Here is a 14,923-nt window from a genome sequence, read left to right as displayed (position 1 = left end):
GGTCTGTCACACTAGCTGGTCCGCCCCGCTCATTCAATCATCCAACCTACCCCAACAAATATATAACCCAGTCTTTACACACATTCCATCTTTCAGCTATAGTCCATACCCTGCCAATTGGCAACCCCCATACACAATCACTCAAAGAACACCTCCGCAGGCACCCAACCAGGCACCACCTCAAGAAGAGCTCCTCCCCACTAGGCCCACCACCAAAGTAAGAAGGCCAAAGCTCCCAAAAAACCCAACCCTCAGTTCTCCCAACCTTCAACATGATTATGCCCATCACTAGATGTTCCTCTCTTGAATTCGAGAACAAGTGACAACAGAAAAATTACTTTAGATAGGTCCACTCTATCGTGGTGGATGACCAAGTGAAAAAGACCCAATGGTCCTGTTGACGCAAAAATCCGCCAATCAGATCTCTATGCTCCACGTACGCTAGGGCCGGGGAGATATGCTTCGCCCCGGAGTACCGAACCCAAATCAGTGCGCGTGGCATGCGTTGGCGTGGCAGTCAATTTGACCTCCAATTGTCAAGAAAGATAAACGTTAAATTCTGGGGGCTATCGGCTAGCCAGCCGATACCAATGATGTCAACAATCGGCTGTCAGACAACATATCTAAGAGTGTTGATAGCCAAAATTTGCAAATACCGAGGTTTGCTGGACAATCTAGCAAACCGGTCAGACCGATCATGTTAACCGGTCAGACGGATCTTGGTAACATTGTCAAATCACCAATCGGAATACATCACTATGTAGATCTCGTCAAGGTGATCGAAATACATATATAGAATGTCCAATTTGGAGTCCGGATGAGGAAGTTATGCCTCCAGGAAGACATCTCAGTCTGACCAGTAAGACAGGCCCAGGGGCAGTCAGACCGGTTAGTGGACCGGTCAGACCGGTCAAAACAGCCCAATCCGAGATAGAAGTTGAATTGTGACATGGGATATGTATGGGTTTCAACTTCTATTGGGTACAGACCTCGCTACCCTATATATATATATGAAAGGTTACGGAGGGCATCCCCAATCAAATCAACACATCTATCATACTTTTTATCTCTAAACCCTAGCTTTTCCAATCCCATCTGCTATTCTCCTTGCATCTCTATGGCGTTCGAAGGCTTTCTGAGGGCGTGCCGACTTCAGAATAACTCTAGATCCGACGAGTTCCGACGGGGTCTCTTCCGAGCGTGAGATTTTAGGTTTTTGCGGTGTCTATGCTTCAAGATGTACCAATTACTCATTTGATCTCCATTTGATGGTCTTATTTTCTACTTTCCATGAGTAAAATTAACGAATTCAATCAATTTTCAACTCAAATTTTGTCACCTCTCATCAATACATAGAAGCTCAATTTTAATAAGTTTACTGTTACTTGTTAGCACCACTCCTTGGCAATTTTGTATAGTATTTCACTTTATCCCTGTTTTTTAGTTGATTTTAAAGTAACAGAGGTGGTCAAATGTTTCAGGTTGTGGGGACGCATGACCCAGTGGTAAGTATTGACACCTACTACTGTAATCTACAATAAAGCGGTAGAACAGATGATAACTAAGTTATATTCCAGCGATGTCTTCTTCGTGTTGTTTTGCTGCTGTTCGTGTTGTCGTTATGCTTCCTCGTTTGTGTGTACATTGTTTTCAGTGTTTCTTCATTTTTAGTCTTTTGTGCTTTTGTGTTGGTCAAGCTCAGTTTGGCTGCATCAAGATTGTGTCTGTAACTGCTTTTCTCTTAATGAAAAACATGCTCAGACACGGTCGTGAAAAAAACTAAATTCTATTCCAGCGATATGAGTTTTGAACGGATCGAACCCTCAGTTTGATGACAAAATGCTATTTCTTATCCTGAAAACAAATACATATCGAGCTCTAATCGCCAACTTAGAATTGCCTCCTTTGACTGTCCAAAATCAAAATGTTCTGGACCGTGGATCGGTTACATTATTCTTATTGTTCAGTATTTTTTACAGATAGTGCTACATATACTAAAGCCTTTGGTCTAAAATAAAAGCAACATACTAACCAGTGGAGATACATTTTCCTTTGTTTGTTTGTTTTTTTTTTTGCAGAATGCGAGCAATCAAATTCTCCTATCCATCCTCCTCGACCGTAGTATGTCGGAAAGACCAGCCTGCTCGATTAAGCTACCAAGAAGAATGCATTCTAATGTTATGCTTCAAAGTAGTTCAAACTGATACTCTAGGAGCTGATCTGCTGATCAGGTTCCTATTCCTGCCTATAGATTTGCTGGTAACAGCTTTGCTACAACTTGCGCCTGCTTTTTTGGTAAACTTACAATAAACGGACGCAATCCGTCCACAAGAATGTCAGGAGCTGGTAACAGCTTTGCTGGCACATTTGTAACTATGAACTTTGAGTAGGTAATTAATTTGTTACAACCTGCGCCTGCTTTTCTGGCTTTTTTTTTCTTCCCATCACTCTTCATTTTGCCTGAAACTGTGCAAGTCTGCAACCTGCGTACGGCCGGAATTTGTAATATGGTACTCTAGCCAGCGAGTCTAGGACTACAATGAATCAGTGATATCCCTGCACCTATAAACAGTGGAGTTTACAGGTGCGGCGACAAAGCTATTTGTATCCTCCTTAGGTTACAACAACTATACTTTAGGCCTGTTTAGTTTCCAAAAAATTTCCTACAGTATTCGTCACATCGAATCTTTGGACACATGCATGGAGTATTAAATACAGTTGAAAAAAATAACTAATTATATAGTCTAACTGATTACCACGAGATGAATCTTTTAAGAATAATTAGTCCATGATTGGACATTATTTATCAAGTAACAACGAAACGTGCTATAGTACCAAAATTTAAACTTTTTCACTAACTAAACACACCCTAATAGTTGAGTCATTGGAGTAGAGAGCTCTGTGACATGTATGATACCCCTCCGTCCTAAAATATATGTCATTCTAGAGTTTTTAGAACAAATTATAGTTGTGTAGAAAACACACTCCTACCCCTAATTATTAAACATTGAGAATGTGCTACTTAAACTAGCATGCCTTTTCTCATGTAGCTCTCCCACATGTACCTCCCCTATATGGTTGTATGCACATCTTTTTATTGGGAAAGATTCAAAAACGATGCACAATTAAGATGGTTGGGTTCACTCTCAACCTAGAATGACATATATTTGAAGACAAATTTCAAACCTTAGAATGACATAAATTTTAAATCGGAGGGAGTATGCTAATCATATATATTTGTAATATGTTCTCCACAAGATGCTCCTATTTAAATAACTAGCTTTTGACAATCGAAAGAACAATAAAATGAAGGTAATTTATGCAGAGTCTCACAACTTTTTAACAAGGATCGAGAAATAATAAGGCTCCGTTTGGGAGTGCTCTGCAAAAAATGGCGGAGCTGGAGCTGGAGCAGTGGAGCTAGTTTTTGTGGCTCAGCCTGCTCCACCTTCTCGCAGGCAAAGTCGATTTCGTGGCTCTCAAATCTACAGGACGGAGCAGGCAAAGTCGATTTCGTGGCTCTCAAATCTACAGGACGGAGCCGCTCCACTTCCATATTGTTTCGTAGAGCTCGAGCAGGAGCCATCGAGGGAGCCCGACCTGGAGTCCTCCTAAAGAGGCCCTAACAAGTTTCAAGTAAAATTAATATTAAATGACAATCCACAATCGTATTAAATAATATAATACAACATCCTTCAAAGCATTTAATTAGGCGCAGCACGTGGAAATATTGCAACAACTAGATTCTTGATACCATCAATTGACAGACGATGTGAAATGTTTTCTCCTGAAGGCATGAACATGCATAATAAAACAGAAGAATCATGTTTGGATTAAAATATTTTTGAGGTATTAGATAAATACTACGGTTTTACAAAACATTTTGGTTTTTAAAAACTCATAGGTGTTCGGATGAACCAACTTTATAGTTTTAAAAACCGTAGTACCATCATAATCATAGTCTTTTTGGAGTTTTAAAAACATAACTCCAGAAGTTTTTTCTAAACCATGGTTTTGCACGTTTTTAGCTTATAAAACTACAACTTCTTGATACTATAGTTTACTAAAACCATAACGTCCAAACAGGCCCGAAATCTTTTCTCCAAAGCTATGGAAGTACCTAGCAAAACAGAGGGATTAGCTGAAAAAAAAAAGAACCGAAACAGCGGCAAGCTACTGAAGAAAGAGGTGAGCTACTGTCAAATGATGGTGAACCTTTTTTTTTTTTTTGCTCTTGGATGGCAGACCATGCAGTCCCAATTCCTGACCGTTACGAGTATGCGTGTGTTGTGAGTGTTCGAGTTGTACTATGTAATCTAAAAAAAATCCTAATCATTGAAAGTATGAGTCTTTTATCTATATGCCTTTATAAACATTCATGGTCATCCTCACACCTCTCAAAAGTTCAGTCGCATCTGTATGGCCTCGTGTTAACTTTTCTTTATCCCTGTACTATTTTGGGCGGAATGGACACTAACAATGTCCAACGGAGTTGTAGAAAGATAATTTTATCCTTATGTGAGGGAGGTGCTGGACAAAGAGGGAGGAGAGGAGGACCGGTCAAAGGAGAGTTCGCAAGTCCGGGCGCACGAAAGTACCATGAGGAGAGTCGCGAGGAGGGTGATTTCCTCCTATTATATATTTTTAATTTCAAAATTAATGAAGAATAAGAAAAACAATGAAAATAAATAAATAAAAACAACGCATAACAAGGGAGAGTTCGTGAGGAGGTGAGTTTCTTCTATTATGTCATGCCAATTAAGAAAAAATATTTGATTTTGATAATTAAAAAACAACAATATATCCTAAACATATAAAATTTATAACAACAATAGAGAGTCACACACCATTTTCTATTCAGCAATCAGAGCAACAAATACCAGCAACAACTACTTGTTCATTTCACTAACATTTATGCTACTAAATTGACTAGTTTTCATCATATAAGTATTAGGTATCCAAACCATAAGTGCCTTAAATTACATGACTATGGCATGAAACATCACAGCAAAAGAAGTATTTCCTCCAGACCATAAGTACTGGGCATGCCAAAAGAAACTGATGTTTCATCACATACGAAAACTACTCTCAAAATAACACTCAAGAATCACACTTTATTCAAGTTTGAGTTTCTTCTTGCTTCTGGTATTTGAAGCTGGGCTGGCTACATCAATTGGAGCCCTCTTTGGCGTAAGCTTTTTCTTGATAGCACATTTCTTCCTTGGTGTCTGCACTATATGTGGTGTGGCTTCATAGCATCTAGTGTCTTGGTGGTAGGGTGTGGAGAGGAAGAGGGTTATTGGATCCAGTTATAGGAGGATCATTATTCTTATCATAATTAGCATCAGGTTTCTTTGCAAGCTCTCTATCTTTGACAACCTCATTTATATCCTCTATTTCATCTTCCTCATCATAACATCACCGTCTGAATCATAATATCTATTTGATTGGGATCCTTCAAGCTCTCTTTGTTGGCTATGAGGATTGTCGGGTTCTAGATTTTGAGAACCAAGGTCACCACATTGAAACTCATTGCATGGGTTTAGGTTAGCCAGGTGTATAGTTAAAACGTATTGAGTATGAGTTTGAAGGCTTGTTTCTGCTATGATAGGACATGGCATTGAAGGAGTGAATGCTGCTTGGACTGACTGGCCAGTAGTACTAACATCCCATATATGAATCTCATAAGGCTCACTACCAGGGCTATGATAACAAAAATTCAAATAGTAGCATTTTGAAGTCTTATGTTTTGCAAAATTTCAACCAAATCTTGGTCAGAGCAGACTGGGATGTTGACCTTTGTATCCATGCATGAGTAAAATAGTTTCACTATATCACTGAAATTAGGAGGATACTTGTCAACAACTTCATCAACCAAATCTATGAAGTTGGTGAAGTCGGCATCCACGACTTTGTCCAAACTGTACCACCTACCACGACTGTTGGGAGCAATCCGAATTTCTAGATTGAAGCGACTATTTTCGTCAATCCTACAGATGAACAACAGCACAGCCTCATCACATATGCAAGCAAATACAGTCAATTCATAGCTATGTAACACTCCATTTTAATGAGCAAAATGTGCATACTATAATCAAATTAAACATTTAGAGCAAATTTTTACTAGAGTCGACCTGCTACTGCTCAGCGCGGCCCCTGCTCCTAGCTGAGCGGCAGCCCCTCCTCGATCGGCGACGCCGCAACTGCCGGCACACCGCGGCCTGGATCCGAGTGTGTGTGGGGGTGGGGGGGGGGGGGGGCGAGCGGACGACCTCGGCAGCCTAGATCCGAGGGGGAGGGGAGCAAGCGAGCGGATGAGCACGGCAGCCTAGATGGGAGGGAGTGAGCGAGCGGATGAGCGCGGCAGCCTAGATGGGATGGGGTGGAGTGAGTGAGCAGACGAGTGTGGCGTCCTGGATGCGAGGGAGGAGCGAGCGAGCGAACGAGCGCGGCGGCCTGGATCCGAGGTGGGGAGCGAGGGAGCAGACGAGCGAGGTCAGTGCCGAGGGGATGCCCAATGGAGGGGGCGTCTTGGCCATGCGCCGCAGGGATCCGAGGGAGGGAAGCGAGGGAAGGCGGCGGGAGTGCTGGGAGGGTAAATCAGATGAAGGGCAACATGAACAATTTACTAGGTGGGTTCTACGTGTTAGGGTTCCTCAACTATTATCTTCTAACAGAATGTGGATATGTGTAAAAAAAAGTTGGTGCCAGAGCATACAAGTGGAGGCACGGAGGTAACCACTAACTTTAGCATATCCTACTAATTCAAATTTTGGTAATTAATAACAATATATTTGGACACAATATTCTTGATACCATCGATGGACAAAGATTGAAATGTTGTCTGCCAAAGTCATAAGAAAACAGAGAACAAAATAAAAAAAAAACAGTGAACGCTGTCAAACGTTTTCTCCAAAACCATGGAAACAGTTGCAAAACAGAGGGATTAGCTTAAAAAGAGGAACCGAAACAGCCGCAAGTGCTGAAGAAAGAGGCGAGCTACTGATGACTTAGGTTTCTTCCAATCCATCCATCTGTTCGTCGGTTCGCGTCGCCGCTACCGTCTTCCCCTTTCCTCGACCGGGCCTTATGCTCCGATTCCGAATTCATATGGCCCGGCGGGTCAGCGACGGCGGCGGCAGGAGCGAAAATTTTCTCCAATGCCGCGGCACGATACGGCGCGCGCCGCGCCGCGCTGCTTCGCGGTGGCTCGGGGCTCGCGCTAAGGCGTGCGGCATTGTCGCCGCAGCGCGCTGTGGGGTCGTGGCTTCCGCCGCTACCAGGTACGAGCGCGTGTGCCTGACATTTCGGCCGGTGACACTGGTGGATTTGGGGGAGGGGGACTTCACCGGGCTTACTGCAGGGCTCCGTACGCTTTTCGAATTCTAGTTTCATTCGCCCGCCAAAAAATAAATAAATCTAGTTTCATTAACAATTTCCCACTTCCCAGTTCTACCCAAAACTGATTTCTGATGCATCTTTAGAATCGGATTGTACCTTAAATTGCTATTGGTATGCGATTGCTTGAGTTGAGGTGCCACGAATGTAATTCATAACAAGCAGGATGACATGAACTGAAATGCCAATAGGGTAGTAGTTCTGCAGATGCAGGCACATTTGAAACCATACAGACTGTAAATGCATAGACGCATAGCCTAAAGCATCAGTTAGTACATTTGTAGAATAGCCGTACCCAACTACCCATGCAGTGCTCTTTTGTAACGAGCTGCCCGTCTTGTGAATTTGTTTCAGTTATCATTGGTGTATGACAACTTTTGCTTGACGGTAAGGAGCTCAGTGTAAACTCGTCCCATTTCAGGCCGCTCCTTGGGCGATGCTACGGAGCAGGAGAGTCCTATTCGTGCCAGTGGAATGACACAGGTCTTCATGACCTCTGCGGCATCAATTTCGTCTTGTAGCATCGTGGGATCAACAATCTCATGGATCTTCTCTGGAAACGCTCTTTCTACAAAGCCATGCAGGTCTGTACCATCACTAAATTTTTCATCGGTCGGACGACTCCCTGTTATCATTTCTAACAGAAGCACTCCAAAGCTATAAACATCGCCCTTAGTTGATATCTCTTTGTTCACGCCATACTCTGCACCATTTACAGACACAGAAAAAATAGAACCATCAATTTTATAAAAAGAAAACAGAAACAAAGGTAACTATTAACAGATAAGCTTATCTGACCTGGTGGTATGTAACCGATGGATCCTTTGAGACAAGCCAGAGTTGACGTACAATCTATTTGTGAATTTCTGGCGTATAGAAATCTTGCTAGGCCAAAGTCACTGACATATGCAGTCAAGTTCAGGTCCAAAAGAACATTGCTTGGCTTCAAGTCGCAGTGTATCAATGGAGCTGCACATTGGTTGTGAAGATAATCCAAAGCAGATGCTACATCCAAAGATATATTGATTCTTTGACTTAAAGTCAGAATATCTCTTTGCCCGCGATTATGGGCCACTGGATGCAGCCACGAATCCAGGTTCCCATTTGGCATGTACTGGAACACTAGGGCCTTAAAGGCTGATCCTGTATAATCCACTGAAGAGCATAAAGTAATTATTTTTACTAGATTTCGATGGCGGAGGTTTCTTAGGGCTTCACATTCTGCAAAGAAGCTCCTGTCCGCCCCATATATGTCAAGTTTAAAAATCTTGATGGCAACTTGATCTTCAAGGTGATGCAGATTACCCTTATAAACCACTCCGAATGACCCTGACCCGATTAAATTAGAAGAAGAGAACCTTTCTGTTGCATTTAAGATATCTCTATATGAAATCTTTTTAATGTGCTTATTGAGTTCTGGCAAATTTGTCTTTCCTTGCATTCTCTTCTTCCAATGAATGGCAGTTAGACTGCAAAAAATAATTATAACTGCAGCAACAACTGACATTACTATCTCCAGTACCAGTGCCAAGATCTTCTGTTTCCTTCTTCTGTTGGCGAATCCTGAACAAAGAGGCATACCTCCTGTTGGAACACTTGTACACAAATGCTCGTTCCCTTCTATGGATACTGCTCCAGCATTGTCAAAAATTCCATCTCTCGGAACTGCTCCATCGAAATTGTTGAAGGATAAATTGAGATGTTGCAGAGAACTCAAGGCTGCGAGGAACTCCGGGATCTCTCCAGACAATCTATTTCGAGAAATATCCATATCCTTGATGCTTACCAAGTTCATGAAAGATTGTGGAATGCTTCCGGCCAAGTAGTTGTTTTGCATCTCAAGATACTCCAGAACCACACAGCTGCCAAGATTGGATGGGATATTACCTGATAATAAGTTATTTGAGATGCTAAGTTTTTTAAGGTTGATGAGGTTGCCAACTTCCTCTGGTATTTGTCCAGACAAGTAATTGTGTGACAAGTCAAACTCGAATGTAGTAATTTTGAATATTTTACTTGGTATACTCCCATCTAGTGAGTTGTGAGCAACGTTGAACATTTGGAGTTGGTTACAGTGTCCTATAGTTGCAGGTATCCTTCCACTCAAGTTGTTCCCATCCAGTTTCAATTCAGTCAGCTGAACAAGGTTGCCAGTGGCATCAGGGATTTGGCCTGAGAGCTTGTTATGTGACAAATATAAAGCGCGCAAATTGTGAAAATTTCCAATTCTTTGTGGTATATTACCAATGAAAAGATTGTAATCCATGAGCAACTCATTAAGATTCCTCAGATTACCTATCTCTTGTGGTATAGGCCCGGAAATGCTGTTATTTCTTAGCCACAGCATTTCAATGGTTTTTGAAAGATTGCCAAAAGATCTTGGCAATTTCCCTTGGAGATTGTTCCCATCCAATAAAAGTTTCGTTAGTTTGGAGCAATTTGAGAGTGAAGACATAAAGGCCCAGTCGCCAGCGTCTAGCATGTTGTTGCCCAGATCAAGTACCTTTAAATATGGTAATGACCCAAAGAATGGAATGAGCCCACTTAAGCTGTTGTTACCTAGTTCAAGCCGTTGGAGGTTGGATGCATTGAGAAGAGAAATCGGGATTGGGCCTTCAAATTTGTTTCCAGTGAGGATTAACCACCGAATACTTGGAAGCATGAAGCCAATGTCCGAAGGCAACTGTCCAATAAGATAGTTCTCGGCCACAGCAATATATGTCAGGGAGGACATGTTGAAGAGAGATTTTGGAACAGGCCCTGATAAGCTGTTTCCATTGAAGTCCAATATTTCTAGAGTTGAAATATTACCTAAGCACTCTGGTATGCTCCCAACTAGTTTGTTTTGATTAAGATAAATAGAAACTAGGGAGGAAAGGTTCCCTATCGAGGAAGGTATTGATCCTGAGAGATGGTTCTCTCCTAAATCAAGATGTTTAACAGGGGGAGAGATGCCAATAACAGGTGGTATAGAACCCACAAGTTGGTTCTGTTGTAAGGATATAACTGTAAGTGACAAGGTGTTGAAGAGAGCCTTTGGGACTTCTCCACTAAGATTATTTTTCATGAGCTTGAGTATTTGGAGAGATGAACTGTTCATGATGGACTCTGGTATGCCCCCAGTGAGAGCATTGCTCCCTAGATCAACATAAGTGAGAGAAAGGCTGCTGCCCAATGCTGGCGGTATGTTGCCTCTAAGATTATTGCTGGAAAGATCTAGTATTTGCAGCTCATGAAGATTCCCAAAAGCATACGGGATGCTCCCTTGGAGCTTGTTGTTTCTAAGGTTAATCTCTTGAAACTGCCTGCACTGACTTAGGGCAGGTGGGATCTGACCTTGGAGGGAATTGTTCCACAAACCTAGAATTCGAAGCTGGGAGCATGAAGAGAGGTCAGCTGGGATATTACCTTCCAAGGAGTTCATGCTGAGGTTGAGGTATCTCAGTTGGCGCAGGAGGCGGAACTCGGACGGTATGCCGCCATGGAAGCTATTGTTTGATAGTTGGATCTTTTCAAGAGATGAGAGGTTGGCGAGGCAAGGTGATATGGGGCCTGTGATACCTTCTGATGGAAGGTTTGGCTCAATGACACGACGGGGAGACAGTGCACTGCAAGTGACTCCATTCCAGTTGCAAAATTCAAACGATGCATTGCTCCATGAGACGAAAACCTGTGCTGAGCTAGAGATCTGGGACTTGAAGCAAAGGAGAGCTTGTCGATCATTTTCAGTTTCATTGGAGGTGGCTAACAAATTGGAAAATGTGATGAAGATAGAAAGAAGCCAAACAATAGCGAAGACACCTAGGGACGCCATTGCTATTTGATAGAGGCAATGTTTTACTTACACCATACTACTCTAGTGGGCACTCGGTTTTGTAGTCACCCATGCATACACGGGGAATTAACGAGATGCCTGAATGGATGCTTTTTGGGATTTAGCTTCAAAGTCAGTCAATGAAAACGTATGCCACCTGCTCAATAATTTTTATTTGCGACTGTTTGAATTGTTTTGAAGAAGTTGTAGTTTTCTTGTAAAATATTAACTACCAATTTGTGAGGAAGGTGCCTTGCTATTGAGTTTGTTGGTAGGTTGTGATGCTTCGTGCCTTAAGGTTAGCTCGATCCATGACATGATGTGCGACTCGCTGTGCAAGTGCAGTTTTGCTAGCAGTCAATCAAAACATTTGGTGCCTTCTCACTAGTTTTCTTCTACTTGAATTATTTGGAAATAGTTGCCGAACTCTATTTGTAAAAGCCCTGATCAATGATCAGTAATACTCTGTTTTTTTCATTTATCATAGACTGGAAATGGAGAACCAGAAGTTATTTGAAATTATTGTCAAGGAAAAATAGGAAGGCAAATATTTGTAATCAGTGTGCTTGGTTTCTTGAATTCGAATTCTGGGAACCTTGCTTGGGCCTCTTGTATCCGGCCTGATCCATTTGACAAACCTTTCTTGTTAATTTTCCAAAAAAAAAAGGACAGACCTTCCTTGTCATTAAGACGAGCAGGCTTGTTACGTTGACCGCAATGAAAAGGCTGTTCTTTGCCGTCAACATAACGATCCTGCTCATCTTAATGACCAAATGATAGTAGTTATAATGCAAATATAAAACCATCTGAGTATCTAACACTCCAGCTTGCAGTTTCTTTTGCATTCTAACTTAATATTTTTTTGAATCGCATAACTAAAATTCACCTTAGCTAGTCCAAGTCTCGAGTTAATTCTATCCTATCAGAATTGAGCTAGAATTTGTGCTGCTAGAAGTTTCAAATGAATTGTTTTCTCAGGCTTCACTGTACTACCTCGAGCGATCTTCCAATTTAAAGTTGGATTAGAAGGACAGAAAGGCGGTGATAATGGGAAAAAATCCACATTTCTTATTTTTTTTTCTGAACATGAAGTTTGGGCCTGACGAATATACTTGGTGGTTCAGGCAAGACTGAGAGTTGACTAAGATAGTGGTACAATCCTCTACATACTCTGCATTGACGAGCTCGGCCGGCTGCAGAGAGCATTTGACCGAGGTCATTCTCTACGTATTATGAACGGGCAACCTACTCCTACTTAAAAAAATACTAGCAAGACCACCAGATACCATGCTTGACACAACTCTGCCATTCTGACTGCCATATTGACCTCCTCCTTGTCACATGTCATTAGTCTACTCCTACTAGCACACAATACTTACACGAATGACAGATAAATGTCCACTTCACCATTGTGAACATGCAAAACTAAGACTGAGACTAGGGATGGGACTGCGACCGACTACAGAGATAGTGAGATTCCACGAACCTAGCTTTTTATTGGCTCGATCAGTATGTTATGGAACACTCGACTGAAGCAATTTTCTACTTTCTGAATGGCATGAACGCCGCGGGCCTTAATTCATCTCAGTAACAGGTATAAATACCCCTGCATATCGTACGGTGTAGAGACAGCATCAGTCATCATCACCCTTGAGCTTGTTCATCAGCTGGTGCCCTACCTGAAGCAAGATGGTACCTGACAAAAGCTTTGCCGCCGGTGCCGTCCCACCTTCACCGCCGGCCACCTCGGACGGTGATCGTCCGGCTACTCCCCCAGAAGGTAGGCCTTGCTTTGCCTCATCTGTTTGAAACTCGTAAATTCATCAGGCTAGGAAACATAATTTCTGGCAGTTGCTACACAGACTTCATCAAGAGAAATCCTGTTTCCTTTTTTTTTGCGAGTAGTAGTTTCCACTTTCCATTGATTTGCTACCATACTTGTTTCTGGCAATTGCAGATACAACAAGTGGTACAGGTCATGAAAACTGCTTTCAGTGGCTTTGGGATCTCATCAAGAACTGTATTACTGGCGGTCCTCAACATGATCGTCCTGCATTTCGCCCAATCGATGATCCTCCAAAGCCGCCGGGGACAGGGCGTGCTGCTTCTGAGAGATAGACTGTTTTTGAGCTCCGGGACTTGGAATGTGTGTTCAGAGTTATTACATGAAGAGGAGAAATTAAGAGATTCAAAAGAGCCACGTATGCGTATACGCATGCATGTCTTTTCCCCCCTTTGTTTACTCTATAAGTCTATAGTGTTAGTTCATTTAGGTACATGGCTCGATCTGCAGCTCGATCATTTTCTGAGTGGACAAGTTTCTGGTGGCCACATACTGGTTGGTATGGCATCGGCTGGTTGTCCTTTTTGTGTACATGTGTGTGAAATTGCACTACTAAAAAACTGCATGTAACTATTCCTTCTTTACTTTAATAGATCCCTTCTGAATTTGCATAACAAGTTCATCGAATAATCGACTAGCCACAGTGTCGTTTACTCAGCATACTGCAATTTTCAGCCTGGCGTGGTCCTAGTATATCTCTAGCTGCCAAAGCTCCCTCCTATTTTTCAGGATAATTTGGTCATTGTTATTAGGGAATATATCAGGTGCAAACCAACTCTTTCGTGCAGATCATGCAAACTTCAATCTGAGTCATCGGATCAACATCCAATCCACACTCAGTATTGGTTGTATATTTCTTGTGTTGTGGTCTTGTGTTTTATATCTCATACAAGAGTTTCTGTGTGTTATTAAGCTGTAAAACTGTAAAATAATGGGAATGTGAATCAATAAAACGGCTATTGATCGATTTCCCTGTTATATTTACCCTGTGTGTGGTCAACCTCAAGCAGTCAAGCCATTTTGTGCTGGTCCTTAAACCTTGTAAGGTTGTGTGTGTGTGTATACACACACACACACACACCCCTCCATTCCAAATTATATATATTTGGAACGGAGGGAGTTGTAGAGTCAGTGAGACATTTCAAAGAAAGTTTAGTGAAGTTGTGTACTGCGGGGAGACACCGCCGCAGCTTACGCCATGCCAGTTGCAGAACTGGAGGTATGTGTTGCCCCATGAGGATAACAAGGCTCCGACTGGATCTGATATCCAGGACTTGAAGCATTGATGAGCCTGTCATTCTTTGTCAGTTTCGTTTTGGTCAGTGATAACAAGAGCTAAAGAGCACATTAGGATGAAGAGATAAAGGACCGGAACGAGATTCAGACTCAAATCATGTATCATGCTATGTACCAGCTAGCTAATGCATGCAGACATGCGGAGCTAAGGAATAAAGATTTCTTATTTAAACAAACAACTAATTTCTCGCGCAGCTTTTGAAAAGTTAAAAGTTCAAAAATTAAATTTATATGTAAAACTGAAAAGTTCTATTTTATGAGCTTTTGTAGCTTTTTGAGTCTAGAAAGTTAAAAACATCATCTAAAAACTATTATTTACTTTTCAAAAGAAAATCAGCATTTTATAAAAGCTTAAAAAACTGCAGCTCGAACGAACAGACCCTTAGATGCCTCCACACCTACTGTCTAAGCATGGAGTGTGGATTGGAGCATGCTGTACGTCAAGCATGACAGTCTTGTAAGATCTGAGTTTCTTAAATTTGTTTTATTTGACAGATGGCAGATGGGGGCCAAAGGAACAGCCAGCCAGGTTGGGGATGGATGGATAGGCCGGTCGGAGAAGGAAGGAGGAA

At 42.0% G+C, this 14,923-nt stretch overlaps 1 protein-coding gene and 1 long non-coding RNA gene across 2 annotated transcripts; one reads left to right on the top strand and one right to left on the bottom strand.

Annotated features, from left to right (window-relative positions):
* Positions 1-7,000: 7,000 nt before the first annotated feature.
* On the top strand, positions 7,001-13,672 carry LOC120703777. The gene is made up of 4 exons (XR_005687250.1): positions 7,001-7,283; positions 7,820-7,982; positions 12,807-12,992; positions 13,170-13,672. It is a non-coding gene; the product is annotated as an uncharacterized LOC120703777 (long non-coding RNA).
* Positions 7,603-11,655, bottom strand: LOC120703776 (probable LRR receptor-like serine/threonine-protein kinase At3g47570). Its single transcript, XM_039987948.1, has 2 exons — positions 8,197-11,655; positions 7,603-8,101 (listed from the first exon to the last, which is right to left on the bottom strand). The coding sequence occupies exons 1-2, from the start codon at positions 11,210-11,212 to the stop codon at positions 7,749-7,751; spliced, it is 3,369 nt and encodes a 1,122-aa protein (XP_039843882.1). The 5' UTR covers positions 11,213-11,655; the 3' UTR covers positions 7,603-7,748.
* Positions 13,673-14,923: the final 1,251 nt, after the last annotated feature.

Source organism: Panicum virgatum, chromosome 4K (assembly GCF_016808335.1).
Source record: "Panicum virgatum strain AP13 chromosome 4K, P.virgatum_v5, whole genome shotgun sequence".
Lineage (NCBI taxonomy): Eukaryota > Viridiplantae > Streptophyta > Magnoliopsida > Poales > Poaceae > Panicum > Panicum virgatum.
The sequence above is the reverse complement of the archived record's forward strand: the minus strand, read 5'-3'. Positions and strand labels throughout refer to the sequence as shown.

Coding starts and splice junctions, on each gene's coding strand:
- LOC120703776 (XM_039987948.1), bottom strand. CDS start 11,212: ATGGCGTCCCTAGGTGTCTTCGCTATTGTTTGGCTTCTTTCTATCTTC. Junction 8,102..8,196: donor CATCGGTTACATACCACCAG/GTCAGATAAGCT, acceptor TAAATGGTGCAG/AGTATGGCGTGAACAAAGAG.